This window comes from Pan paniscus, chromosome 8 (genome assembly GCF_029289425.2).
Source record: "Pan paniscus chromosome 8, NHGRI_mPanPan1-v2.0_pri, whole genome shotgun sequence".
NCBI classification, from domain to species: Eukaryota; Metazoa; Chordata; class Mammalia; order Primates; family Hominidae; genus Pan; species Pan paniscus.
The window spans coordinates 86783489-86810538 of record NC_073257.2 but is presented as its reverse complement, the minus strand read 5'-3'; the positions used below and the strand labels follow the sequence as shown (position 1 = coordinate 86810538).

The window sequence follows — 27050 nt, the reverse complement described above, 5'->3', positions numbered from 1 at the left end:
TGGTCTCTGCAACAAGCGGAAGTCTGAATGGCAGGCCCTGGGCCCATATTGGCCTTTTCTTTTTTTTTTCTATTGAGACAGGGTCTCACTCTTGTCACCCAGGCTGGAGTGCAGTGGCACAATCTTGGCTTACTCACTGCAACCTCTGCCTCCCGGGTTCAAGCAATCCTCCTGCCTCAGCCTCCCAAGTTGCTGGAACTACAGGTGCCTGCCACCACACCCGGCTAATTTTTGTATCTTTAGTAGAGACGGGGGTTTCCCCATGTTGGCCAGGCTAGCCTCGAACTCCTGAACTGAAGTGATCTGCCCACCTCGGCCTCCCAAAGTGCTGGGATTATAGGCATGTGCCATTGCACCTGGCCTGAATTAATACTTGAATTGGATCAAACCAGGGCAATCAAATGAATCCTAAGTGACATAGGTGGGATTCACCTCATGAGGATGCCATATAAATTCAAGTAATATCTGTATGTATATGATTCTTCTTTATAAAGAGACCATGGACTCTTAGGGCTGGGAGAATAGGAAGAAGCATTTATTAGATAATTTGGACCAAGGCGTCATAGTTATAGAAAATACTGAAAGGCCAAACATCAGGTGCTTTCTTTTTAGCGGCCTGGTCCCAATTATTTCAGGAGTAGGACATTATTGGTATTCTAAATGTGACCCTTCTTAAAATCATATCTCTCCTTCTGAGCACAATGGTTAAGATTTTCAAAATGGATAGGTACATACAAAGTTCTTTATTTTTGAAGAAGCAGCTTTATTTCTAATCATGGACTTTCCATCAGTAAGATTGTTATTTGAATTGTTGATGGTGGCAATGGAAAATATTTAGAGTTTACAAAAAGAAAAAACTGCATTAGATATGAAGGAACCAAAAGTTCCTTTTTTCTTTATGACATAGAAGAAATCTTAGAGCAAGAAAGCATCTCAGGGATGATAATGCCACAAGGCAATGTCATAGGTTTATACTGAAAGACAAGGATATTTTTTTTAACAGTGCATACTGTACAATAAAATTAAAGTTCCCTAAAGTATGAAGTCAATTTCAATGGGCATCCTGACAATCAAACACTGATAAAAGTTCTGAGTACTATTTATTGTCCAATAAACTAAACTGGATTCACAGATTACTTGTCTACTTGGAATACAGCAATAAACACCAGTAAACAACCATTTTATCCAATTTAAGCAGAAGTCATTTCTTTATTGAGTCATTTGCCAATCTCTCTTGCACTTAAAAGCAGATTAAAATGTGTAACATATGGTTAATTACCTGTAAAAACAACAACAAAACCTCTCAAGTACACTGATTTTAAAGCTTGGTTGTGTTCCTCACCATTCTTTATGAATAGAAGCTGCAGCACCAGGGGAAAAAAAAAGTTGCAGAAATATTTTAAGGATCATACGCATGTTATTCCTTATTATTATTATTATTATTTTTGAGATGGAGTCTTGCTCTGTCACCCAGGCTGGACAGCAGTGGCATGATCTCGGCTCACTACAACCTCTGCCTCCTGGGTTCAAGCAATTCTCCTGCCTTACCCTCCCGTGTAGCTGGGATTAAAAGTGCCCACCACCAAGCCCAACTAGTTTTTGTATTTTTAGTAGATATAGGGTTTCATCATGTTGGCCAGGCTGGTCTTGAACTCCTGACCTCAAGTGATCTGCCCACCTCAGCCTCCCAAAGTGCTAGGATTACAGGCCTGAGCCACCGCACTCAGCCCTCGTGTTCTTCCTTCTGTTAAAGGATCTAAAGTTGAGCTACAGCCTAGCCAGACATACCTGAGGTTCAATAAAGTCTCTGGGCAAAGACACAGCTCTGGGAAAGATTGAATAATCTAAAGAACTAAACTAAAACCAAGAAAATTCAGTCCGTCAATAATAGTGACGGGTAGAAGCAGTTCAGAAACTGAGTGCACACCAGCTTATGAATTGATCGTACATTTCTCTTCCCAACTCACCATTCAATGCCTTCATCTTGGTAGTTTGAATGGTGAGTCATGGTGAGAGTATTTACACCATGGAAATTAGAAAACACAACAAACTAGGGCTTGGTTTGCTATGAGCTGACTGTTAAATATATACTAGCATACTGGGTTCCATCTTACTATTAGGCTTTTTTTTTCTTTTTGATACTAAGTCTTGCCGTATCGCCCAGGTTGGAGTGCAGTGGTGCGATCTCAGTTCACTGCAACCTCTGCCTCCCAGGTTCAAGTGATTCTCCTGCCTCAGCCTCCCAAGTAGCTTGGATTATAGGTGCCCACCACTACAGCCGGCTAATTTTTGATTTTGAGTAGAGACGGAGTTTCACCATGTTGGCCAGGCTGGTCTCGAACTCCAAACCTCAAGTGATCTGCCCACCTTGGCCTCCCAAAATGCTGGGATTACAGGTATGAGCCACCACACCTGGCCTACAGGCTATCTTTAAATTGCTGTTTGGTTATTTTTCCTAAGCAGAGATTGAAAATATAATTGTTATGTTGATAGTTCTGTAGAAAGTTCTATTGGGTAATGCTGCTATGAATATTTTCATCTAAGAAAGTTCCTGGCCAGGTGTGCTGGCTCATACCTGTTATCTCAGCACTTTGGGAGGCCAAGGTGGGTGGATCACCTGAGGTCAGGAGTTCGAGACCAGCCTGGCCAACATAGTGGAACCCTGTCTCCACTAAAAATACAAAAATATTAGTTGGGCGTGGTGGTGGGCACCTGTAATCCCAGGTACTCGGGAGGCTGAGGCAGGAGAATTGCTTGAACTGAGGAGGCAGAGGTTGCAGTTGAGCCAAGATGGCGCTACTAGCATAGTGACAAGATCTATACTCTGTCTCAAAAAAAAAAAAAAAGAAAGAAAGTTCCTTCATATCCCTTCATAGCCAAATTCCTTCTCAATAAAACAAAAACCAAAAAGCTACTGATCTGATTTCTATCACTGTAAATTAATAGTGCCTGTTCTAAATTCAAATAAATGTAATCATACAGTATATGTTCTTTTATATCTGGCTTCTTACCTCAGCACATTTTTTTTAGCATAATGTTTTTGACATTCATTCATGTGGTTACTCACATCAGTCATCCACCTCTTTTAACTGTCAGTGGTGTGCTGGAGCCTGCTCAGATTGGCTAATGAGAATTAATTCTGCATATACAAAGCTCTTCTCAAATCTACATTCAGTGACCTCACATTGATGGTGGGAGTATTTAAACCATGACACAATTGCTATGAATCTATGTTCTTTTTTCCTGAAAGCCAGTCATAAAACATTTGCTAACATATCACTGATTCTGTTTTAAACAACCTTCATCAACAGTGATAAAAAAAAAAAGAAAGAAATGTTGGTTTGCAGCATCAGGATCTGTTTAGGCAGGAAAGGACAGGGAAGGGTAACTGTTATCAGTTCAAAAATGTAGCTGCATAATACAACCCCTTAAGTTTTCTCCTTTGGCTTACAACTAGCTGAATGGGACAATTTTCCAAACAAGAGAGTAGAATGTCCTTTCTAAAATTTTTCATCTGGGATTTCTTCATTTGACTCAAGTGTCTATCAAAAAATTTTAAAGAAGGAAACATTCTTCCTATGTTTGGGATGTCACTAGACAAACCAGTTCTCCGTAATTAGGGATTGCCAATGCCTATTAGATTAAGAAGAATGGCACAAGCCTATTAAAAAAAAAATTAAGACCCTGTGTCAAAATAGGCCATATTTGTTATCCAATACCATACCGAATTTTGGCAATTCCACTCAATTTAGAACTGGTTCTAAACTATCCCTAGCTGATGCCTCCATTTCCCCCCCACCACCCCAAATATCATTCTAAATGCCTACAGCTCTTCTTAAGCTACATACTAATTCTAACTCTCAGAGAAAACAGAAGCCATTAGGTGTCAAGTCTTTATACTTTGCTGGTTATGTTGAACAACTAATAGTTTTCCATCAAACAATACAAGAATCAGTATTTTTGTTTCTGAGAATGAAAGAAGATGGGAGATAATTCATTTTAGGGACATTACATCATATAGCTTTAGAGGATACTATTTATATTCTAGTCTATGCAAATGGCACCTGCTAGACTTGGCCTGTTCACAGATCACAATACTATTTTAACTTCCTCAGATGACCCAGACACCATATACAAACTGGGCATGATATCGCTGTCAGTACTGCAAGGTTGATGTCATTAATTGTGTGTGGTATGTGAAGTCTCAACACTGGTTACACCTAGGCACAAGAAATTTGTGTTGTGCTAGTTAATCTTGGAAAAAACAAAGTAATGCCAAAAAGTCTCTATTTTTAATGTACTGACAGGCTGTGCTAGTAGTACCCCAAAGAAATAAAAGAAGCAACAACTCCCTCCCAGCCCAGATATCAGTTTGTTCATCTATTTTAATACCTCATTTTAGATAATATAAGTAAATGTTCTATGTGAGCTGTAAAGCGCAACATTAGGTATTAGCAATTATTATTATTACTTTTTTTGAGACAGAGTCTCACTCTGTCACGCAGGCTGGAGTGCAGTGGCGAGATCTTGGCAGCCTCCACCTACTGGGTTCAAGTGATTCTCCTGCCTCAGCTTCCCAAGTAGCTGGGACCACAAACGCCGGCCATGACACCCGGCTAATTTTTGTATTTTTAGTAGAGACAGGGTTTCACCATGTTGGCCAGGGTGGTCTCAAACTCCAGACCTCAAATGATCTGCCCGCCTCAGCCTCCCAGAGTGTTGGGACTACAGGCATAAGCCACTGCGACTGGCCAACAATTACTTTCTATAATATTTTACCACAGTGGCCTCTGATAAGGAAGGAGGAAAGCCCATGTTCTAAGATTAGCTTAATCTGAAAATCTAGGATCTGAGGGGAAAGTTCACATTTCTGATAGCAATGGCAATACTCTAAACACGCTTTGAGATTGAAGAGAACATACACTGGACCATATAGGGGTCTTCTACTCCTCACAATCAGGTATCTTGGTTTTGAAGGGATGGAGACAGAAATATCTTTTAGACCTTCAGGAAAGTCATGGGGACAAGTATTCATATTTTTTGAGCTTAAATGTGGCTGGGAAATCTGAAAATGTGAACATCTTATCTAGCATTTCCCAACACTAGAATGTCACTCTAGACATCAGATAGCTCTTCCTTCTTGACTATACATTAAAAAATTTAGTGGGAAGAAATGGAGACAATTGTTGAAACTTAGCAGGAAGCCTACCATATTAAGTACTTGAATATTAGTTGATTGACTGACAGAATTTGTTTTTGTTTTTCTTTGATATAGAGTCTCACTCTGTCGCCCAGGTTGGAGTATAGTGGTGCAATCAAGACTCACTGCAGCCTCAATCTTTCAGTCTCAAGTGGTCCTCCCACCTCAACCTCCTGAGTACCTAGGATGACAGGTGCTTGCCATCATACCTGGCTAATTGTTTTAATTTTTTGTAGACAGGGTCTCCCTATGTTACAGAGGCTGGTCTTGAACTCCTGGGCCCAAGTGATCCTCCCACCTTGGCCTCCTAAAGTGTTGGAAATACAGGGGTGAGACACTGTGCCCGGCTGACAGTAGAATTTAAAAGACTTCTAAGCTAGCAATTAAGTGTATTTTCTAATAATCTAATTTTTATATACTACTTTAACAAAACTAGAGAAAACTTCATTATTTCTTATTTCTTTTTTTGTTTTTTGAGATGGAGTCTCGGTCTGTCATCCAGGCTGGAGTGCAGTAGTGTGATCTTGACTCATTGCAAACTCCGCCTTCCAGGTTCAAGTGATTCTCCTGCCCTTACCTCCGGGGTTCAAGTGATTCTCCTGCCTCAGCCTCCCGAGTAGCTGGGACTACAGGCTGCGCGCCACCACGCCCAGCTAATTTTTGTATTTTTAGTAGAGACAGGGTTTCACCATGTTGGCCAGGATGGTCTTGATCTCCTGACGTCGTAATCCGCCTGCCTTGGCCTCCCAAAGCACTGGGATTATAGGTGTGAGCCACTGCGCCCTGACCTATTTATTATTTTCTTAGTGGTTACTATGGCAATTACAATTAAAATCCTAAATTCATAACAATCTAGTTTGAATTGTTACCAACTTAGCCTGGACAGTATAAAAAACCTTGCTCTTATACAGCTCTGTTTCCCTCTTTATGTTGTTGTTATAAATTACATATTTTACATGTCTTTCCATTAACATATAATTATTGTTTTAGGCATTTTTCTTCTTTTTTTTTGAGATGGAGTCTCGCTTTGTCACCAGGCTGAAGTGCGGTGGTGTGATCTCGGCTCACTGCAACCTCCGCCTCCCAGGTTCAAGCGATTCTCCTGCCTCAGCCTCCCGAGTAGCGGGGACTACAGGCGTGTGCCACCACGCCCAGCTAATTTTTGTATTTTTAGTAGAGATGGGGTTTCACCATTTTGGCCAGGATGGTCTTGATCTCCTGACCTCATGATCTGCCTGCCTTGGCCTCCCAAAGTGCTGGGATTACAGGTGTGAGCCACCACGCCCGGCCCAGGCATTTTCCTTTCATGAATGAAAGAAGAGTTACAAACCAGCAATACTGGTTTTTATATTTACTTATATAGATACCTTTACAGGAGTTCTTTATTTCTTCATATGGCTTTCAGTTACTGTCTAGCATTCTTTCATTTAATCCTGAAGCATTCCCTTTTAGCATTTCTTGTAGGACAGGTCTATTGGCAATAAACCTCTTTATCTTTTATCTGGAAATGTCTTAATTTCTCCTTCACTTCTTAAGGACAGTTTTGCCAGATTATAGAATTTCTGTATTCTTAAGCCTATGTATGTGTATATATATATACATATATATACTTTTTAAATAAAGAAGCTAACTTACCAAGTAGATTCTCCACAATTCACAATGCATTTTAATCTATTGAAGATGCAAGAAGATAAATTGTAGTGTGGGCTGAGATCAGTGTTGAACTGAAGATAGGAAAGCTTTTCAAGGAATTAGTTGCTGATTGTACCTTGATAATTAAATACACAAACCTATGATCCTTTTAGACTTACTTAATTAGTATCAAATGAGCTTACTTAATTATAGCTGTAAATTAAATGCATATGGTTTGCCTCATCTCAAAATAATTATATGTGCATTATAATGTGAATTATGGAATATTAATTTGTAGTTTATCGATTACTCCCTAAACAGAGACTGAAACTCATTAGGACAAAGTTATTATTATAGCAGTTTTGATAAATAGCTCCTAGAAGACGTTTCTGAATAACGTTTGCATACAAGTTATTTAAAGGAGAACTATACATGTGTCAGAGTTAGTAGTACACACATTTATTACAAAACCCTGGTTCAGAAAAGTGTGCTCCCTGAGGTATTCAGGTAAGAGGCATATACGCTTATATGTATGTATATAGTAATATCTCCCCGCTCATTCGGCACAGAGTTAGACCAACTTTTTCAAGTTTATAGTAGAAGCTGTAATTACCTTTTAAAAAAGTATTTTAACATAAATAACTACAGATCAAACTATTACCTCTAGTAAACCAGTTCTTAGCATCCCCCAAATAGAGAAAATAATAGATTAACTATCATATTAAGAAAGCTTCTGTTATGTCTATTATACTCAAGAACCACACAAAGAGGGACATAACTCTATATCGTCTGTGGATACTATACTGTGGGTAGCTATCTTTTTTTTCCTTCCTTCTCCAATTTAATCTGAGAACAGACATTTGCTGCTAGAAAATGAACAGATAATTTTTAAAGGCATAAATACAGACTAATTAGTGAGAGAAAACATTCTAACTCTAGAGGTTTTTTTTTTTTTTTTTAAGGAAATGACTATGTTTATTAATTGGGAAGAGCTGAGTACAAACGGAGCTCACTCAATATACAATTTAATACCTTTTAATTTGAGATGGGGAGGAGACTCTAACCACAAATTAAAATATTTCAAGTGTAATTTCATGAACAAGCCTTAGATTTTTCCTTAAATATAAAATGGATTTAAGTAAAAATGTGAGATTTTCATGATTAAAATAGACAAACTTTTCAGACTAGCCAGCTCTTGTCTTACATGCTTTAAATGCACCCACTGTTTTTCACATTTTCCTTTTCCTGCTCTCTTGTGAGACAACTCCCACTGACCACACCAATAACTGTGGCTGAGCTTATATTGTTTTCCTTCATTTTTTCTTCAATATTTTGCACTGTGAAACTGCTGCCACAAAGCCTGAAGACTGCACTTGATTGCTTACTGTAATACTAACATTTGCTAATTAGGAGTAGTGTGGCATTATCAGGCTTCAAAAGCAACAGCAATGAAGGCTGAGCAGCTATGTCAAGGCTTTCCTCAGCATGTGGTATTTTTAACTTTGGCCACCATAGCTTTTTCCTCACTATATTTGTAGTTTTCTGCCATTTTCTCTCTTTAACTACAGAGACTGAAGGGAAGACCTAAGCATAATAATTCTGTTTTAATTCAGCTCAATTTGGGCCTAAAGCAAACATCGAATTACTCATGATTAATTCTAAGGAACATAACCTACTCTCATGTTCAATGGGTCTATGTTTGAATCTAACTAGTGGCTTCCCCTCATCTTTCACTGCCTTTCAGTCTTGCTTTTCCTTGTGTTAATCCCCAAAGTGACGGAAGAATCATAACTTGCCATTCTCCTACTACACAAAATTTTTGTATTATGCAACTCACATTTCAAGGAACTTGTATTATTATCCTTGTATCATGTGTTCAAATTCAAATTAAACTCAGACCACTCTATAATAAGTGACAAGATGCATGAGGGCACTGTGATCTAGGCAACCATAATTATACAATTATTGATGAAGTTCGTGTTGATAAACAATGCAAACATTAGGAAATACTATTTTGCAATTAAGTGATGAAGAAAGCTGTTTACTGCCTTCCATTCTATCCTCTGTTAATAAGATCGAAGTTGCAGATGTTCATGTATGCTGCATTGATGTTAAATGGTGCATGATGCTCTAGGTGGTTCCCATAACCTTGCTTTGTCTACTCTGAACTGACTCAATTGATATGATAATATCGAAAAAATGCAGGGCTGAACTGGCACAATTTGCATAGCCTTGAAATCTGCCATTAATGGACAGCCAACTGCTTCTAAAAGTTCTTGTTCAGTTGTCACTGACAACAATGTATTAGACAAACAATATTTTGAAATTAACCACACAGGTGGGGATATCACTTACTGAAGCTTTTATCTCATCAAACAAGGTACACATCAATGTATTTATAAAGCTAGCAATTGGGGACTTTGTGATCTTTTTGGGAGTTCAATTACTATTAGAGTAAGTATTAATATAAAGAAAGCAGAAATCATTCAGGGGTCACAAAACAGTGGTAGTAGCACTTGCAGCTTTTTGACACAGGTATAATATTTAGAGAAACACCTTTCTCCCTTTCACAAAACCTATATTTCCATTTCATTATTAAATAAATATTATGTTTTAGATTAAGAAATAAAATCTTCAATGTTGTTCAATGTTGCACTTTACTAATTAAAAAATCATCAGGTAAGAGACTCCATATAAGAATGGTAGGAATTACTCTGATGCATGAAAATGAAATGACACACTAGAGAACCTCAAACACTGAAGAAAACTGAAACACTTGCAAAAATATACTGAACAGAGAAGTAGAAAAATACCATAAATATAAGGGAGAACCAGAAATCTTTGAGTTTAGAATTTATGGGCACATATGGATAAAAGACAGTACATTTGCCTTGGGGCAGGGGGTACGGGATGGACAATTAAACAATTAGAAGAGAAAAACTGCAAATAAATTAGAAGAATACAATTTTGAAACAAAAATTCTAGACAAGCTGATACAGAAAACTTAGTGCTAACAAAGGTATAATACAAAAGTGAAACACAGTGGGCTGCTCTGTACTACCTAGAAGTTAATATTAAATATTTAATTCCCCAAAGAGGAAATTCTCACATGACTAGTTGGATAAGACGTGGGCTAAAGGAATTTAGAGAAGCACCAGATAAAATAAAATGTGCATACATATAATTAACATTTTAAAGAAGGGCAGCAAAAGTGTTTTTTAAAATAAAACCAGGCCGGGTATGGTGGCTCATGTCTGCAATTCCAGCACTTTTGGGAGGCCAAGGCAAGAGGATCACTTGAGGCCAGAAGGTAAGACCAGCTTGGGCAACATACAAAGCCCCATCTCTACAAAAAAATTAAAAAATTAGCTGGGTGTGGTGTCACTTGTTCTCCTAGCTACTCAGGAGCCTGAGGCGGGAGCACTGCTCCAGCCCAGGAGTTCGAGGTTACAGTGATCTATGATTGCATCCCTGAACTCCAGCCTGGGTGGCAGAGCAAGACCCTGCCTCAAAAATAAACAAACAAATAAAAAAACCAATTCTTTCACTTAAGTCAAAGTTTGAACAATAGCTTGTTTTAACTTTTTGTTTATACTTGGTTTAAATCCTAAATTGAGACCTTTCATTCTGAGCATTAGTTTTATTACAAGACTAGAATATAAACATAAAGGAAAATGGGGCCACTGTACACCGTATCCATTGCCCCTCTTAACTGAACTCATCCCTGTGGGAAGACTGAATCTGTTCATAAGAACTGTACTTCCTATCTGATTAATATCAGATTAAACCTTCAAGAGGAGCTCTTACAGAGCATCTGGTTGAATGTGGTACAGATGCCTGGTCAGGGTTATTCCTGCTCTTTAACAGTTTCCCAAGCAATCCAGAAGGACAGAAAAATATTAATATGGATTAAAGTAGGTTGCAGGTACTAATGGCAGCCTAGGTAATTCAGACCAACTGTCTTATCAAGAATTAGAACATCTGGACATATTTTTAAAAAATCTGTTTGAAGGCATTGAAGTCCTAACAAAAGAATGAAGAATTACCAGGCCATAATACAGAGGATGATAGAAACCCAGAGAAGTGAGTCTGGTGTTTGATGCTAGGAGGACAAAGTCTGGAACCCAGTCTGTCAAGAGTAATGGGCCTAGTTAAAATCTCCTTATCTCAGGGTGGGAATCAAAAGGATTAAGGTGTGTGTGAACAGGCAGTAGAAACACCTAGACAAGGGATTGTAGCTTAGCCTCTAATCATCTAAATCTTTAAACTTAGATGAAGATAAATATAGTGTGCCAGTGTCCCCATGCCTGCCAAAAGCAAACATGAATCATCCTATACTTCAAATTATTTCTATAAGCAATTTTGCAAATACAACATATCACCCACAATAAAAAATAAACAGTAATACAAAGAGGCAAGCAGGAAATTAAAACCAGCAGAAATTACAGCTTAATAAAGCAGTTCCAGATATTGAACTTAACAAACAGAAACTTTGAAATAGCAAGAGTTAAAGATAAAATCGAGAATTTTAACAGAGGACTAGAATACAACAGGTTTAAATGGAAATTGAAAGTAAAAATTTAGTGGATAGTTTTAATAGAAGCTTAGACACAACTTAAAAAAGAATTAGTGAACTGGAAGATAGAACAGAAGAAAATACCCACAATGAAGCCCAGTGAAGACAGATAAGATGCATTCTATATAGTTTCCCAAAGTAGAACTAGAACCTATGGGTAAAAGTGGTCAAGAAGGCAAATTTATGTCCAAGAGAAGGAAAAAGTTTCTAACAATTTAGGGTTTATAAAACCAAATTAAATGGACATCTCAGGTTGTGAATGTTTTAGAGAAGGTTTCTGACTTGAGTTGGGAATGAGATAAGATGACCCCTCTGTCCCTTTCAATTTTAAGACCTTAGGATTTAGGCTAAGCATGGTGAGTCATGCCTGTAATCCCAGCACTTTAGGAGGCTGAGGTGGGTGGATTGCTTGAGGCCAGGATTTTGAGACCAGCCTGAGCAACATAGTAAGATGCCTGTCTCCACTAAAAATTAAAAAAGTTAGCCAGGTATGGTGGCACACACCTGTAGTCCTAGCTACTTAGGAGGCTGAGGTAAGAGGATCCTTTGAACCCAGGAGTTTGAGGCTACAGTGAGCTATGATCATGCTACTGCACTCCAGCCTGGGTGATAGTGACTGAGTGAGACCCTGTCTTAAAAAAAAAAAAAAAAAAGAACTTAAGATTTTATAAGAATTCAGAGAGTGATCAGGTAGAAAAATTAAACTCAGGAGAATAAGTTTTGAAAGACCATAGTATGATCCAATAAATGTAAAAGTATATACTATGTGTGAATGCAAGCACTCAGTAGAAAGATGTCTAGAAGTAATCACTAAATTGTTAACAAGGGTTATCTCTGGGGATAATTTTAGTAAATATTTTATAAGAGGGAATATGGTAAAGATGATATCAGTAACCATGAGATCAGAGTATTGCAACTAAGGGTATTACATTAGAGGAGGGGTTCTCAAACTTTTTCTCTTAAAAAATTATTGAGGTCAGGTGCACTGGCTCATACCTGTAATACCAGTACTTTGGGAAGCCAAGGCAGGAGGATTGCTTGAGCCCAGAAGTTTGAAACCAGCCTGGGCAACATAGTGAGACCCTGTCTCTTTTTAAATTAAAAAAAAAAAAATTGAGTGCATCAAAAAATGTAAGCCTGGAAAAAAAAGAAAAAAAAATTGAGGACTCCAAATAGATTTTGTGTGAGTCATATTTATTAATATTTACTGTATTAGAAAATAAAATGATCTCAGAAAATTTCTGAATAAACCTATATTTTAACATATTTTAATAAGAATAACTATATATTCCAAACAAAAATATTAGTAAAGAGTATGACATTTAAGTTTTTGCTAATCTCTTTAATATCTGGTTAACAGAAGTCAGCTGGATTCTTACATTTGCTTCAGTATTCAATCTGTTGTGATATCATACATTATGTAGTCTCTGGAAAACTCTACTGTCATTGAGAGTCAAAAAGGCAAATAATATATTTGAATTACTGTGAAGTAGTTTTGATTTCATAGAAGAGATTCCTTGAAAGAGCCTCAGAAAGGGCACCCCCAGTGAGTCTATACTTTGAGAACCACTGCATTAGATTAAGGGCTATAGCTGTCACTATGCTGGGAAGGTGGCCCTGTTCACTTTAGATAAGGTATAATTACCAGGTATGTGTCAGTTCTGTTGTGCTCACAGCTGTGGCTAGTGGGATAGGCCAATAAGGAATTCATGTTCTGCAACTTAGAAAAGATCCCGAACAGTGCTTATGTGAAAGCAAGCTGGCCAACAAGAATATTTTAGACTTCCCTAGTCAGATAAAGTACCACTGTGCTGATCCTTTTATGTAGTAATGGGCCTGAATTACATATCCCAACCTGTAATTGCTTTTTCATTGTTGGAAACAAGTTTTATATAAATGCATTAGACAAACTATACTAGCTGAAGCCTGACATGGAAGAACTAACAAAGGTCTCCAAAGTGAAGGCAGAGTTATCTCCATATTAGAATACTGATAACTTAAGACCAAGATAGAAACCCAACCCAAGATAGATGGGGATCTGAAACCTGCAAAGCATGGCAGCTGCCCCTTTCTGGACCACCAAAAAATTATTTATTTATTTTTAATTTTTAAAAAGTTATTTTTTTTAGTAGAGATGGGGCCTTGCTATGTTGCCCAGGGTGGTCTCAAACTCCTGGGCTCAAGGGATCCTTCTGCCTCAGCCTGGGATTTTAGGCATGGGCCATTATGCCTAGCCAAGAGAAATATTTAAAAATAAAATAGTAAAGGGTCCACAGCCTACCTTCTACTATGAAAAGCATGATTTGGCCCATTTGATCAGAAAGAAAATGAACAAGCCCTTGAGACTCTCTTCTACTAGGCCCCTAACTTTTGAAGACTTAAAATAACCCAGTCACAGGTGTTGCAGACACCATTTTCTTCCTTAATTGGGAAGTCAAAGGCTCTATTTCAGATAATTTACTACAACAGTTTGGTGCCAGAGTATTTTTAATCTTTTTCCCATGGTATTACATCCTGACAGTGAAATAATATTTTATATTTGCCTATGCTTTAAAAATAAAAAGTCTGAGAGAATGGTCTCTATGAAATAAGAATAATATCCTATTCATCAAATAATTCTCTTAATATGACATTCCCATTACATTAACATCTAGACCTGGGCTTGTTAAAATGTGGCCTGTGGGCCAAATCTGGCTAGCTGCCTATTTTTATAAATAGAGTTTTATTGGAATACAGCCACACCCATTTGTTTACATACAGCTGTTTTCACGCTACAGAGGGAGAGTTGAGCACTTGCAACGGAGGTAGTATGCCCTGCAAAGCAGAAAATAATTACTATTTGACCCTTTATAAAAAGTTTGCCGATTCCTGATTTAAACATGTAGTCTATTAGAACTGAAAGATACATTAGAGATTTTTTAGCTACTCCTTTCACTTTATAGTTGAACAAAATGAGGCCCAGAGAATTGAAAAAGCAGTACACGGAGCACACAGAAGACAAGAGGAAGCTTCCTAGCACATGGGATTCCCTCTTTGTTATTTTCCAGCTTACTCATTCCACACGAGGAATGCTCTGCCTAAAGCAAGAGTCCTGCCGAGTCTCTTAAAAGCCACATATGGTATTGGCACAGAAACTGTTTTTTCAACACCTGGGTAACCAGGCTGTGTAGGTCCCAGGAGTGCACCAGTACCCTCAGCTTCAGCTTTAGCCAGTCCCTGAGGAGTTAGATCTGAGAGAGAGCCACTTTCAAGGCCCTGCCTCATTAGTCCCTGCTGCTACCGATCTAGCTCAGAGAAAACTGGTCCTTCTCTCATGCCTATTGCACCAAGGCCAGTCTTGAGTGAAGAGGCTTTGTTCAAAGAGGATTTGTTAATTAAGTTATCACTGTACTAATAAAACCCCAGAGCTTCAGCCTGTAGTAGTCTATGCTACTTTAGGGTTGCTGAATGTATATGTTTGTAACTAAAAGGAATATGTTCTTTTAGAAACAACTGATATGTTTTTTAAAGTATGAAAATAAGACATGGAAAATACAGAGTATCTAAATCATCTTACCCCCAGCACACTGGCATACTCACTCTTGCTACTTTGTTTTTGTTTTGTTTTTTGTTTTGAGATGGAGTCTCGCTTGCTCGCCTGCTCTTGCTCGCTCTGTCACCCAGGCTGGAGTGCAGTAGCGAGATCTCGGCTCACCGCAACCTCTGCCTCCTGGGTTCAAGCGATTCTCCTGCCTCAGTCTGCCATGTAGCTGGGATTACAGGTACATGCCACCACACCCGGCTAATTTTTGTAATTTTAGTGGAGATGGGTTTTATTGTGTTGGCCAGGCTGGTCTGGAACTCCTGACCTCAAGTGATCTGCCCCCCTTGGCCTCCCAAAGTGTTGGGATTACAGGTGTGAACCACTGTGCCCAGCCTCTCTTGCTACTTCGTAATAGCAGGTAATTTTATATTCTGATTTGTTTATACTCAAAGTCCTCAAATAAGTGATGAAGTTTCACAAAGTGAATGAACCCACTGTGTTAGTTTATTTTTCATGTAACATAATATATATAGTTTCAAGTTGCTACACTATTATACATAAAAGTGACATGAACGTCTTCACATGTAGATGCTCCCAGACTTTTGATTATTTAAATTCCAAGAGCTGAAATTGCTGTATAAAAGGATATGAAAACTTTTACCAATTTACACTCTAGCAATATTAAGAGTATATGACTACACCCTAAGTATCAAATAACAATTCTTTTAAAAAATTCTCCTATCTCACATATTCTAATTTGAACTTCTTTATGAAAGTCCCCTATGTCTTCTAACATATCCAGGTTCAACCTATAGAATTAATCTTCAGTAATTAGAGCTCAGCTGAGCATGGTGGTTCATGCTTATAATCCCAGCACTTTGGGAAGGTGAGGTGGGTGGATCACCTGAGTCCAGTAGTTCAAGACCAGCCTGGGCAATATGGTGAAACCCTGTCTCCACAAAAAAATTTAAAAATTGGCCAGGTGTGGTGGTGCACACCTATAGTCCCAGCTACTCAGAAGGCTGAGGTGGGAGGATCACTTGAGTCTGGGAGGAAGAAGGGGTTGCAGTGAGCTGTAATTGTGCCACTGTACTCCAGCCTTGGCAACAGAGAGAGACCCTGTCTCAAAAAAACAAACAAAAACAATAACAAAAAACACAAACTAGAGCTCATATTAGTCTCAACCACAACCAGGATGACACTGCCAGAAAGCCATTAAAAGTCTGATTTTAAAAGAAAAGCTCATTAATAAAAGCAAAAATGTACGAAGGTTCAAATAAGTTTGATTGAATGAGACATGGTTTCACTCTATTGCCCAGGCTACATTGCAAGTGGTATGATCATAGCTCACTGTAACCTCGAGCTCCTCAGCTCATGTGATCACCTGCCTCAGCCTCCTGGGTAGCCAAGACTACAGGCGTGTGCCACCATGCCTGGCTAATTTCCATATTTTTTTTGCAGGGTCTCACTATGTTCCCAGGCTGGTCTTGAACTCCTGGCCTCAAGTGATTCTCCAGCCTTAGCCTCTCAAAGTGTTGAGGTTACAGGTGTGAGTCACCCTACCAGGCCAAAAAAGCTTTATTGAAAGTATTTATGATGATATAGAGCATGTAAGATATTGATCTTTCTGCATCTCTCGCAATAAAAAAAATCAAACTAATGTGGTATTGATATATTATATAAAACCTGCTTAAAACCCACTTTAACATTCAGTCCATAGAAACCAACTCAAGAAAAATAATCATCCAGAATTAGCATAAATTTACAAATCTATATCTTAATAAAGTGTATTACATCAGGACTCTAAATATCAAGACACTCAATTTATTATACCTCAGGTTACCTACATTGCTTCAAGTCCTGTATAAATATTTTTAAATGGCCATCTCTTCTTTATATGGATAATGGTGTAGGACTTAAAACAGTTTATCTGACCATTCTAAGATGAAAGTCATTTCCTTTGCTAACATCTTTATTGAAGCATGATTGACATACAATAAACTGCACTATTTAAGTGTACAACTGGAAAAGTTTGAATAGGTATTACTCATGAAGCCATCACCACAATCAAAACAACAAACATACATATCAATTCTAAAAGTTTCTTCGTGTGTCTTTGTAAGGTCCCACCCCTTCCTGCCCTCTATCCCTAGGCAGCCACTCATCTAGACTCAGCAGTCTCAAGGTTTGATTTGGATTTCTAATCAATTATCTTTTAGTGATTCAGGTAATACTACCTATACCCAGTGGGTTTTGTCTCCACAAATGGCTATCTAATTTGAACAACAGAGGTTACTTTCTAGGAAAATTTCTGAGCTACAGATTCCCTAAACCAAAAGCAGCCTCAAGTATTCTGCTAAGGATGGTACCAGTCTTCTGTAGAGACTGACAGCCTTCTCATATATCAATGCATAATTATAGACTTCCAGCATAGCTGATGGTTGGTTCTTGGATCAACAATATTTTAAAACACATGAAAGAGGAATTAACTTGATTATATAGAACCAGGTCTTTAGAACATTCACAGCAATTCTGCAATTCTGTTTTTTCTTCAGTTAAGCTGTATGTAGTTAAAAGATTTTTCTTTTCTTCTGAGTTAAGAAAAACATTCATTCAAGGCATTTTTTTTTCTTTTAAAGTTTGTCATTTTTGAAAAAAACTGTGCCAGTGGTCAATATCAATTCTTGGTTGTTGACTGGCTTTAAGAACCTATGATGATTATTTTATATTCAGAATTTCATTGATGAAACACATCTAGTGCTATTCTTCACACACATATAAAAAGAACTCCTAGGTATTTAATGTCCACTCAGATGAAAAGTGTCTGTAAGTTATACAATTCTTACTATTGGGTTTATCATTATCCTTCTAGTCACTTAAATTCAAAATATTAAGGTCATCCTTGTCTTCTTATAAAGTCACTAAATCCTGTTTCATCTCATATAGTCACCAAATTTTTCATGTCTTTTGCCCTTAGTGATGTGATCCTTATCTTTCTAGCTTCTGTACCTATGCTTAGCTTGCACATGTAGACATACTGAACTATGTCCCCCAATTCACCATGCTCTACTCTTCTTTGCCTGTGACTTTTTATGTGCTGTTTCTTCTGGCTAGAATGTTGTTCTTTGCCTTCTTTGTTTGGTAAACTGTAACTACTCATGTAAGGTTAAATCTTATCTAAAGCATGTCTTAGACTCCTCTGTATTATTGGCTGCTTCCTCTTCTTGTGTCCTTAACACCTTAAATATTCATCTATTATAGTTCTTATTACAACAAATTGTTATTTTTTCATACTTCTACATTTCATATGTTGTGAATTCCTTGACTATAAAGACAAAAATATATACAGTCCTTTACCAAGTACATAGAACATAGTAGGCTCTCAAACTGTGTAGATGTAGAATTAATACATTTTATTCCCTTTTTTTCATTAGCTTGCTATTATTTTAATTCAATTCCTATTGGTGCTTATCTAAATTGTTTCCAAATTGATCCGTTTGATAATAGTCTCTCCCTCCTCTAGTCTAATTTGTACACTAGCATGGGATTATATTCCTAAACCACTGTTTCGAACATATCATTCCTCTGCTCAAAACCCTTCAATAGTTTCCCACTTCCCTTCAAATAAGACCCAGCTCTGTAGCCAAGCACTCAAATCTCAGTGTAATCTAACCCTAAGTTATCTTTTTTACTTTATCACCTATTAATGTTTCTTATATTAATTCTACACTAGTCACACAGGAATACTTACATTTTCTGGAACATTTTGTAGTTTCTATTTATATTAGATTATTCTATTTTTGTTAGATTGTAATTAAAAAAATAATTATCTATTGCCCTTTGAAAGTAGACTTTTTTTTTTTGAGACAGGGTCTCACTCTGTTGCCAAGGCTGGAGTGTAATGGTGTGATCATGGCTGACTGTTGCTGCCTTGAACTCCTGGGCTCCACGAACCTCCTTGCCTCAGCCTTCTGAGTAGCTAGGACTACAGGCATGTGCCACTGCGCCCAGCTAATTTTTTTTTTTTTTTGGTAGAGATGGGGTCTTGCTGTGTTGCCCAGGTTGGTCTCCAATCCCTGGCCTCATACAATTCTTCTACCTTGGCCACCCAAAGTATTGGGATTACAGGTGTGAGCCACTGCACCTAGTCTGAAAGTGGGCTTTTAATTGAGGTAAGACATATACAGAGAAGAGTACAAATTGGAAGTCTGACTCTGGAAATGTTGGCCTTTAGACTAAATAGAGAGTTCTGAACATCCCTAATGAGTCTAGCCTGCAGCCAACATACTACCTTAATGTAGCCAACAAGTGACCACTGTCAAGACAAGTAGAACTACTCGGCTGAGCCTAGCCTTGACTGGAGAATCATGAGAAAATAAAACTGCTGTTTTTTATGTTACTAATTTATAGAGTGGTTTGTTATGGTGAAAAATTCCCTCCCCTCCTTGCAATTACTAATCCCCATCAAAAGTAACTTGAGGCCTGTTTCCATTGACTTTATACAAATGGAATCACATAGTATATACCCTTATGTTTATATAACAATGTTTTAATATCACCTTCATCACTGAAGGAAAATATTGCTGGAGATAGAATTCTGGGTTGACAGTTTTGTTTCAGCACTTCAAAGATGTTCTACTTTCTTTTGATCTCCACTGTAAGGAATCTGTAGTTGTTCATATAATTTCCCATTCTATGCAATGTGCTACTTTGCTCTTCAATATCTTCTCTTCATCTTTTGGTTTCAGTAGTAGTCTAATTAAATGTTTAGGTGTGGTTTTCTTTGTATTTATTCTGCCTGTGGTTCACAGGGCTCCCCAAATCTGTAAGTTCATGTCTTTCACCAGAAGTGGGAAACCTTACAGCCATTATTCATCAAATATTTATCTTGCCTCATTCTCTAGCTCCTTTCCTTTTGAGACTCCAATTATGAACATTTTAGGCCTTTTGCTGTTGTCCTAAAGGTCAAGGAAGCTCTGTTCTCTGTTTTTGTGGGGTTTTTTTCTGAGATGGAGTCTTGCTCTGTCCACTTGGGCTGGAGTGCAGTGGCATTATCTCGGCTCACTGCAACCTCTACCTTCCAGGTTCAAGTGATTCTCCTGCCTCACCCTACCAAGTAGCTGGGACTATAGGCGTGTGCCACTGCACCCAGCTAATTTTTGTATTTTTAGTAGAGACGGGGTTTCACCATGTTGGCCAGACTGGTCTCGAACTCCTGACTTCAGGAAATCCACCCACCCTGGCTTCCAAAAGTGCTGGGATTACAGGTGTGAGCCACTGCACCCGGCCATGTTCATTGTTTTTTTTCTCTTCATTTTCCACACTTGATAATTTCTACATACCTATATTCAAGTTTGCTCCTTGTCATATTCAAATTACTGAAAGAGTACCCTGTGAACCTAAAATATTTACTCTCTGGTCCTTTAAGAAAAAAATGCCAGCCGGGCATGGTGGCTCACGCCTGTAATCCCAGCACTTTGGGAGGCCGGGCGGATCCCGAGGTCAGGAGATCGAGACCATCCTGGCTAACATGGTGAAACCCCGTCTCTACTAAAAATAGAAAAACAAAATTAGCCGGGCATGGTGGCGGGAGCCTGTAGTCCCAGCTACTTGGGAGGCTGAGGCGGGAGAATGGCGTGAACTGGGGAGGCGGAGCTTGTAGTGAGCCGAGATCGCGCCACTGCACTCCACTGCACTCCAGCCTGGGAGGCAGGGCGAGACTCGTCTCAAAAAAAAAAATTAAAAAAAAATGCTGACCTCTGTTGTACAGTCTACTCAAATGTTTCTAAGGAGGGGATTATTATTATTTTTTTAAGGAGACAAGTAAACTTGGCTAGAATGAAATTCCAAACTCTGCACCCCAGCAATGGACAATGAGACATCTTTATTAAGTTCTTTTAGCCTTAGCTGGGCTGCTAGGAATCCACTCTGCATATGCGTAATTCAGGGGTCATCCAGAGATTTGGACAAGGTCTGTATGTAGAATTTAGGGCTACCTCTGTATGGTTTTTCTCCTTTCTGAAATTTCCTCACTCACTTTTTACCTAAACTCTTCCTCTGGATCTTCAAGCCAGTAAGACTGCGTGTTTTCTACCAACTTTTAGGCATGCTACTTGGTGCCAACTTGGGCTGGTCCTAGAGAAAGAGTCATAAAAATAGGAAATGTACTCAAGGCCATTCTCCTCCTCCAAGTATAGACTCTCCTTCAGTTTCTGCCTGATTTTCATTCTTCTCCAGTGTCTCCAGGTAGTTGGTTTTGTAATATTTTGTTAAGAGTTATAATTGCTACCTGAAGAAGGGCTGTTCTGACATGAGCTATTCCTACCCTATTTAGTTTGGAATTCTGTATACACTCTTTTGGGTCTGACTTTGTTCCACATTATGTTTGTTATATTCATTGATATTGTTGAGTGGTAATCCATTCATTCTCTCTTCATTATGTATGCTATCACATAAATATATAATATATTCAGTTTACTCTTTATGGACCTTTGGGGTTGTTTCCAATTATTTTGGTCATTGCAAATAGTGCTGTTATATTTGTTGTAGCAAAAGACTAGAAAAACCAAGATGTGTATCAAAAGAGGATTAGTAAAATAAAGTATGATGTGACAAGAAAATGAAATATTATACAGCTATAAAAAATGGAACAATCTCTAAGATATATTAAGCAAAAAGGCAAGGTGCGGAACAATGTGTATAGCTGACATTCAGTGGAAGCATTGGTTCACTCTGGGAAAGGGCTGATTAGATGGATAACATCTAGAAGGAGGAATTTCATACTGTGTGAATATAATACCTTGAAAACACAGATTAAAAAACCTATAGAAGAAAACATCCCCAATATATTGTGCACATCATTCCATGTTCATAAAAATTAAAATACTAAATCAATTTCCATCTTATGTATATATTAATAAATTCTCTATGGCTGAATATTTAGATTAGAATGAGCTAGAGCTCTGTGAAGTGATATGAAAAAACTTCCAGAATATATTATAAACTGAAAAAAGGAAAAAACAAACATATCAACAGTATGCCACTTTTCAAATAAAAAGGAAGGTGAAATAAGAAAATGCTCATGTATCTGCTCATCTGGGCATAAATAAATACAGGAATGAAATTCCATTAACTGAAGAATAGGTAAATAAAATGTTGTATGTCTATATGTAGAAAGCTAAATAGTGTTGCCCCTGAATTCATGTCCATCTGGAACCTTAGAATGTGACCTTGTTTGGAAATAAAGTCTTTGCAGATTAATTAGTTAAGATGAGGTCACACTAGATTAGATTAGGCCTTATATCCAATTATTGGTGTCTTTAAAATAAAAGGAGTGGGCACAGAAAGATATACACAGGGAAGAAGGCCATGCGAAGACAGAGGCAAATACTGAAGTGATATAGCTACAAGCCAAGGAATGCCAAGAATTGATTTCCAGGAGCCCAGTAGCTAGGAAGAGACAAGGAACAATTTCCTAGAGTTTTCAGAGGGTACAAGGCCCTGCTGATACCTTTTATTTTGGACTTCTAGCCTTCAGAACTGTGAAATAATAAATTTCTGTTCTTTTAAGCCACTCACTTTGTGGTAATTTGTTATGGCAGCCCTAGGAAATGAATAAACCATGCAATAGAATGTTACATGGCAATAAAAAGAAGTAAAAAACTGACACATGCTATAATGTGGATGAACCTTGAAAACATTATGTTAAGTGAACGAAGCCTAACACAGAAAACCACATATTGTAAGAGTCCATTTATATGCAATTTCCAGAAAAGGCAAATGCATAGAGGCAGAAAGTACATTAATGGTTGCTTAAGGTTGGGAGAAGATGGGTGAAGCTGGAGAGAGACAGTTTCTGGGATGATGAAAATGTTCTAAAATTGATTGTGGTCACGGTTGCACAACCTATGAATATACAAAAAAAAGAATTGTATACTTTAAATAAGGAAATTGTATGGTGTGTGAATTATATGAGTGAAGCTGTTAGAAAAAAAAAGAAGAAATACAGAAAAGATAAGTAAAAAACTGAGATTGGTTACCTACAAGAGGTAGGTGGGAACAGGGTGGGAAGAACGCTAAAACAAGAATGGTGAAAAAGTAATGTCAGGGAAGTGACACTTCTTTTACTCTATCTTTGTGAATAGTTCTTGACTTTTAGAACCATAGTAATTTTCTATATATTTAAAAAACTTAATTAAAATTAACCAGGATGTGTGGTTGTGTGAGCTCCTCATTTTGCTCTGCTTATATGTTTCCCTGGTCTTGATGGTTCAGGCTGCACTTACAGAGTTGGGGTAACAGCTCTAAGCCAGTCCTGAACTCTGTGGTATTGGATTGCAATAGGTGATACTACTGTGTACTCATGTTTTAAAAATATATACACAGGGCCAGGCACAGTGGCTCACGTCTGTAATCCCAGCACTTTAGGAGGCTGAGGCGGGTGGATCACCTGAGGTCAGGAGTTTGAGACCACTCCTGACCAACATGGAGAAACCCCGTCTCTACTAAAAAAAAAAAAAACAAAAAATTAGCTGGGCATGGGAGGCTGAGGCAGGAGAATTGCTTGGACCCAGCAGGCAGAGGCTGCAGTGAGCTGAGGTTGCGCCATTGCACTCCAGCCTGGGCAACAAGAGTGAAACTCCTTCTCAAAAAAAAAAAAAAAAAAAATCATATATATATCACACACATACACACACGCACACAGGTTAAATATAGACACAGATATAGATGTGTGTATAAATAAATTCTTAGTGTACAATAAAAGAAACCAGGGCTTCTTGGAGAAATTCCTATTTCATGGCTGGGGCAAGGAAAACACAAGCTGAACCTGGAGATCTTGTGGTCGCAGAATGTAAGGAAGTCAGAAAATAACTGTAGTACGTTGGAAGTTCTTAAGAACCAACTTGAGGGCACTTCCAATGGTCAAATCTAGGACAATTTGAGAAACACAATAAATAGTGATAGTAATATATATTAAATAATAGAATAAAATATTCATGAGTCCATATGACATAAATAAGTAAATTAATAAACAAAAAAATGGGGAAGAAAAAGCTCTTCTCTATTAATAAGTATATAATTTTGAATTGAGAAGTTTATAAGGAATAATAAAAATAAAATATAATTCTTTGGCTAATACCACAGTAATAATTATTTCAGGCAAGATTAATCCATGTATGTATGGAAGACGTATCTTGAAGTACCTCCCCATGAGGTATTTATTCATTAAGAAAGAAAAAATACTAACTTTACAATGGAGAGAACTGGCAGGCACCACTTTAACCAAGTAAAGTGAATCAGAGTCAACATCACTACTATCGAGGCTAATTAGTATCACATGTCTTTGAATATGATTCACTGAGAAGAGCATAATATTATTTCTGTGGTATTCTTGCCAAAAATGCATAATCTGAATTTTATCACAGGGAAACATTAGTCAAACAAAAATTGAGAGACATTCTATAAAATAACTGGCCAGTACTCTTCAAAAGCGTTAATGTTAAGGAGGAGAAAAAAAGACTGAAGAATTATGCCAGATAGTAACAGAATAAAAGAATATGATTACCTATTAAGTACAGAGTAGAATCCTAGATTGTATCCTGGACCCAAAAAAAAAAAAAGTGGGATAATTGGGAACATCTGAAAAAGGTCTGTAGCTTCAATAATAGTATCACATCTATAGTAGTTTGCTGGTTTTAAAATTTTATTTATTTATTTGACAAAAATTCTACCTATTTATTAACTCCTTGGTTTTGATATATGTACTCTGGTTATATAAAATGCTAATGTTTGGGAAAGCTGGATGAAGGATATATGGAAAATATCTACTATTTTTACAACTTTTTTTTTGCTGCAAAATGAGAAGTTAAAAAAATTAAAAAATTTAAGACCAATGCTATGAAGAACATTCTTGCATGTAAATCTATGCATATGTTAAATTATTCCATAGGATTAATTTGTAAGTAAAGTTACTGAGTCAAAGGATATGCATATTTTAAGGCTTTTGATATGTATTCTCAAGCTGTCACCAAGAAAAACTGTACACCAACATTTATCCCACTAGTAGTGGGTCTTAATTTTTCTCGAATTTCTAAGATGTACCAGCTGATATCTAAGGTCATTTCTAGTTATATTTTGCGTCAAAATTTCATTTGTATTTCATAAACCAGTTCATATGTCACTTTTAAAATACATTGTTTCTCTGATCACCAGTGTGATGTGAAGTCATGCATTATTTCTATAGTGAATTTTTTGGTAAAATTCACATAATCCTTTCTACATACTGTCTTCTAGTGTACACTTCACAAGTATAAGCTCTTTGAAGTAAGGGCCATATACCTTTGTATCCAATTATTACTTCAAATATGGTATACATAGCAGTGGTTTAATTTAGCACTGCAGTAGTTAAGTTGCAACTGGCTTCCTGTCATAGACATGTTCAGATACCTTATCTGCTGACATTTCAAGTCTTAATTTTGCTTGCGTGAGCTCCTCATTTTGCTCTGCTCATATCTTTCTTGGGTCTTGATAGTTAAGGATGCACTTACTTATACAGTTGGGGTAACAGTTCTAAGGTAGTCCTGACAAGGGAAGTATAAAAATCAAGAATAGGGTGCCCTGCAATCCCAGTGACTCAGGAGGCCAAAGCAGGAGAATCACTTGAGGCCAGGAATTTGAAATCAGCATGGACAACACAGCAAGACCCTGTCTCTAAAAGAATAGAAAAAAATTAGCCAGCATGGTGGCGTGTGCCTGTAGTCCCAGCTATATGGGAGGCTGAGGCAGGAGGATTGTTTGAGCCCAAGTGTTCCAGGATGAAGTGAGCTAAGATCACTCCACTCTACTCCAGCCTGGGAGACAGTCTCTTTAACTTAAAAAAAAAAAAAGAGTAGGGTGCAGAATTATTTCTGACATCCAGATGTACGTTGTGATGATCTAATTGTGACTGCAAAGCTTCTGTTCTAGCTTAATAAATTGTATTCTGCACTAATCCTAGGAACTGGAATGAGCTTTGGTCTAGATTCCCTATCTTTAGCTATGACTGATTATCCCTCCTAGTCTCAGCCTTCTAAAACTAGACTGCTCTAACTCCAAGGTGTTGGTTAGGCATTTTAGTGCTTGCCAGTTCCTGACAACCTTTCTTCTTAGAAGACCAATATAACTCCTTTTACATAAGAATAGACTTCTCCAAGTGACACTGGCTGTCTAAGAAAGAGCTTTTTCCAGTTTTCTTCTGCCACTCTCAGCTCACACAATATCTTGGTTGTATTCATATTAGAAGTGATGAGGTTGTTGTACCCCTTTGGAGTTAGATTAGTGCTCCAAAAAGGATGCATAGTGGTTTGGTTGAATAGCAGTCAGTAAAGTGGAGCCAGCAGGACCTGAAAAAAACTTAATCCAAGTGAGACGAGTGAGATTCTTCAGAACATCTGCCTCACCTGGATTAAGTTTTTTTCAGGTACTACTGGCTCCACTTTACAGACTTTCCTATTCAACCAAAGCACTATGCCTCATTCCTGGACCATTAATCTAATTTCCATAATCCTATTTAGTGCAGCTTTGGCTTGTGAACTACAAAAACAGCACGAGAGGTCAACATCCAAGAATCGTGACTGGCATGACTCATCTGAGGAGAAATGATCACCTCAATAGTAAACAGATATTTCTATTTTCCCTTGTTAAGTAAAACCTAGAAAAACTAGAAGAAAAAAGCTGATGCTTTGAGCCTGAATTGAGACTGTTAAATACATAGTAATACATAGGAAGCTGAGTTGCAAATAGATCCCAGATTAAATGTCACAACTGTCAATGGTGACAAATGTCTCTATGTATAGATGGTTTACAAGTGGCATGCTGGGTTGGGTTCTTAATATCACCTGTCAAAGAAACCTAATGATCCCCATTATGATCCACCTCGTATGCTCAAATACCAACGTGTAGGCTTCTAAAAGCTTACTGCAGCCAACTGTTCAGTTAAAAAACATTGTGGTAGGCCGGGTGTGGTGGCTCACACCTATAATCCGAGCACTTTGGTAGGCCGAGGCAGGTGGATCACTTGAGGTCAGGAGTTTGGGATCAGCCTGGCCAACACGGTGAAACCCCGTCTCTGCTAACAATAC

General features: G+C 37.8%; 1 protein-coding gene across 8 annotated transcripts in view; it reads right to left on the bottom strand.

The window, feature by feature from the left end:
- Positions 1 to 27050, bottom strand: part of ADK (adenosine kinase) — a 563972-nt gene that overhangs the window by 54288 nt on the left and 482634 nt on the right. The window contains exons 10-11 of one of the 8 annotated variants that reach the window (XM_014346497.4): positions 23759 to 23859; positions 22671 to 22836 (exon numbers count right to left, since the gene is read on the bottom strand). The exons of 6 other annotated variants lie outside the window; for them this stretch is intronic. In XM_014346497.4, coding sequence (XP_014201983.2) covers positions 23792 to 23859 — 68 coding nt within the window. In that variant the 3' untranslated portion in view covers positions 22671 to 22836; positions 23759 to 23791. Of the gene's footprint in view, positions 1 to 22670; positions 23860 to 27050 lie in introns of those variants that run through there. One more of the 8 variants, XM_055093029.1, reaches the window with a different exon arrangement.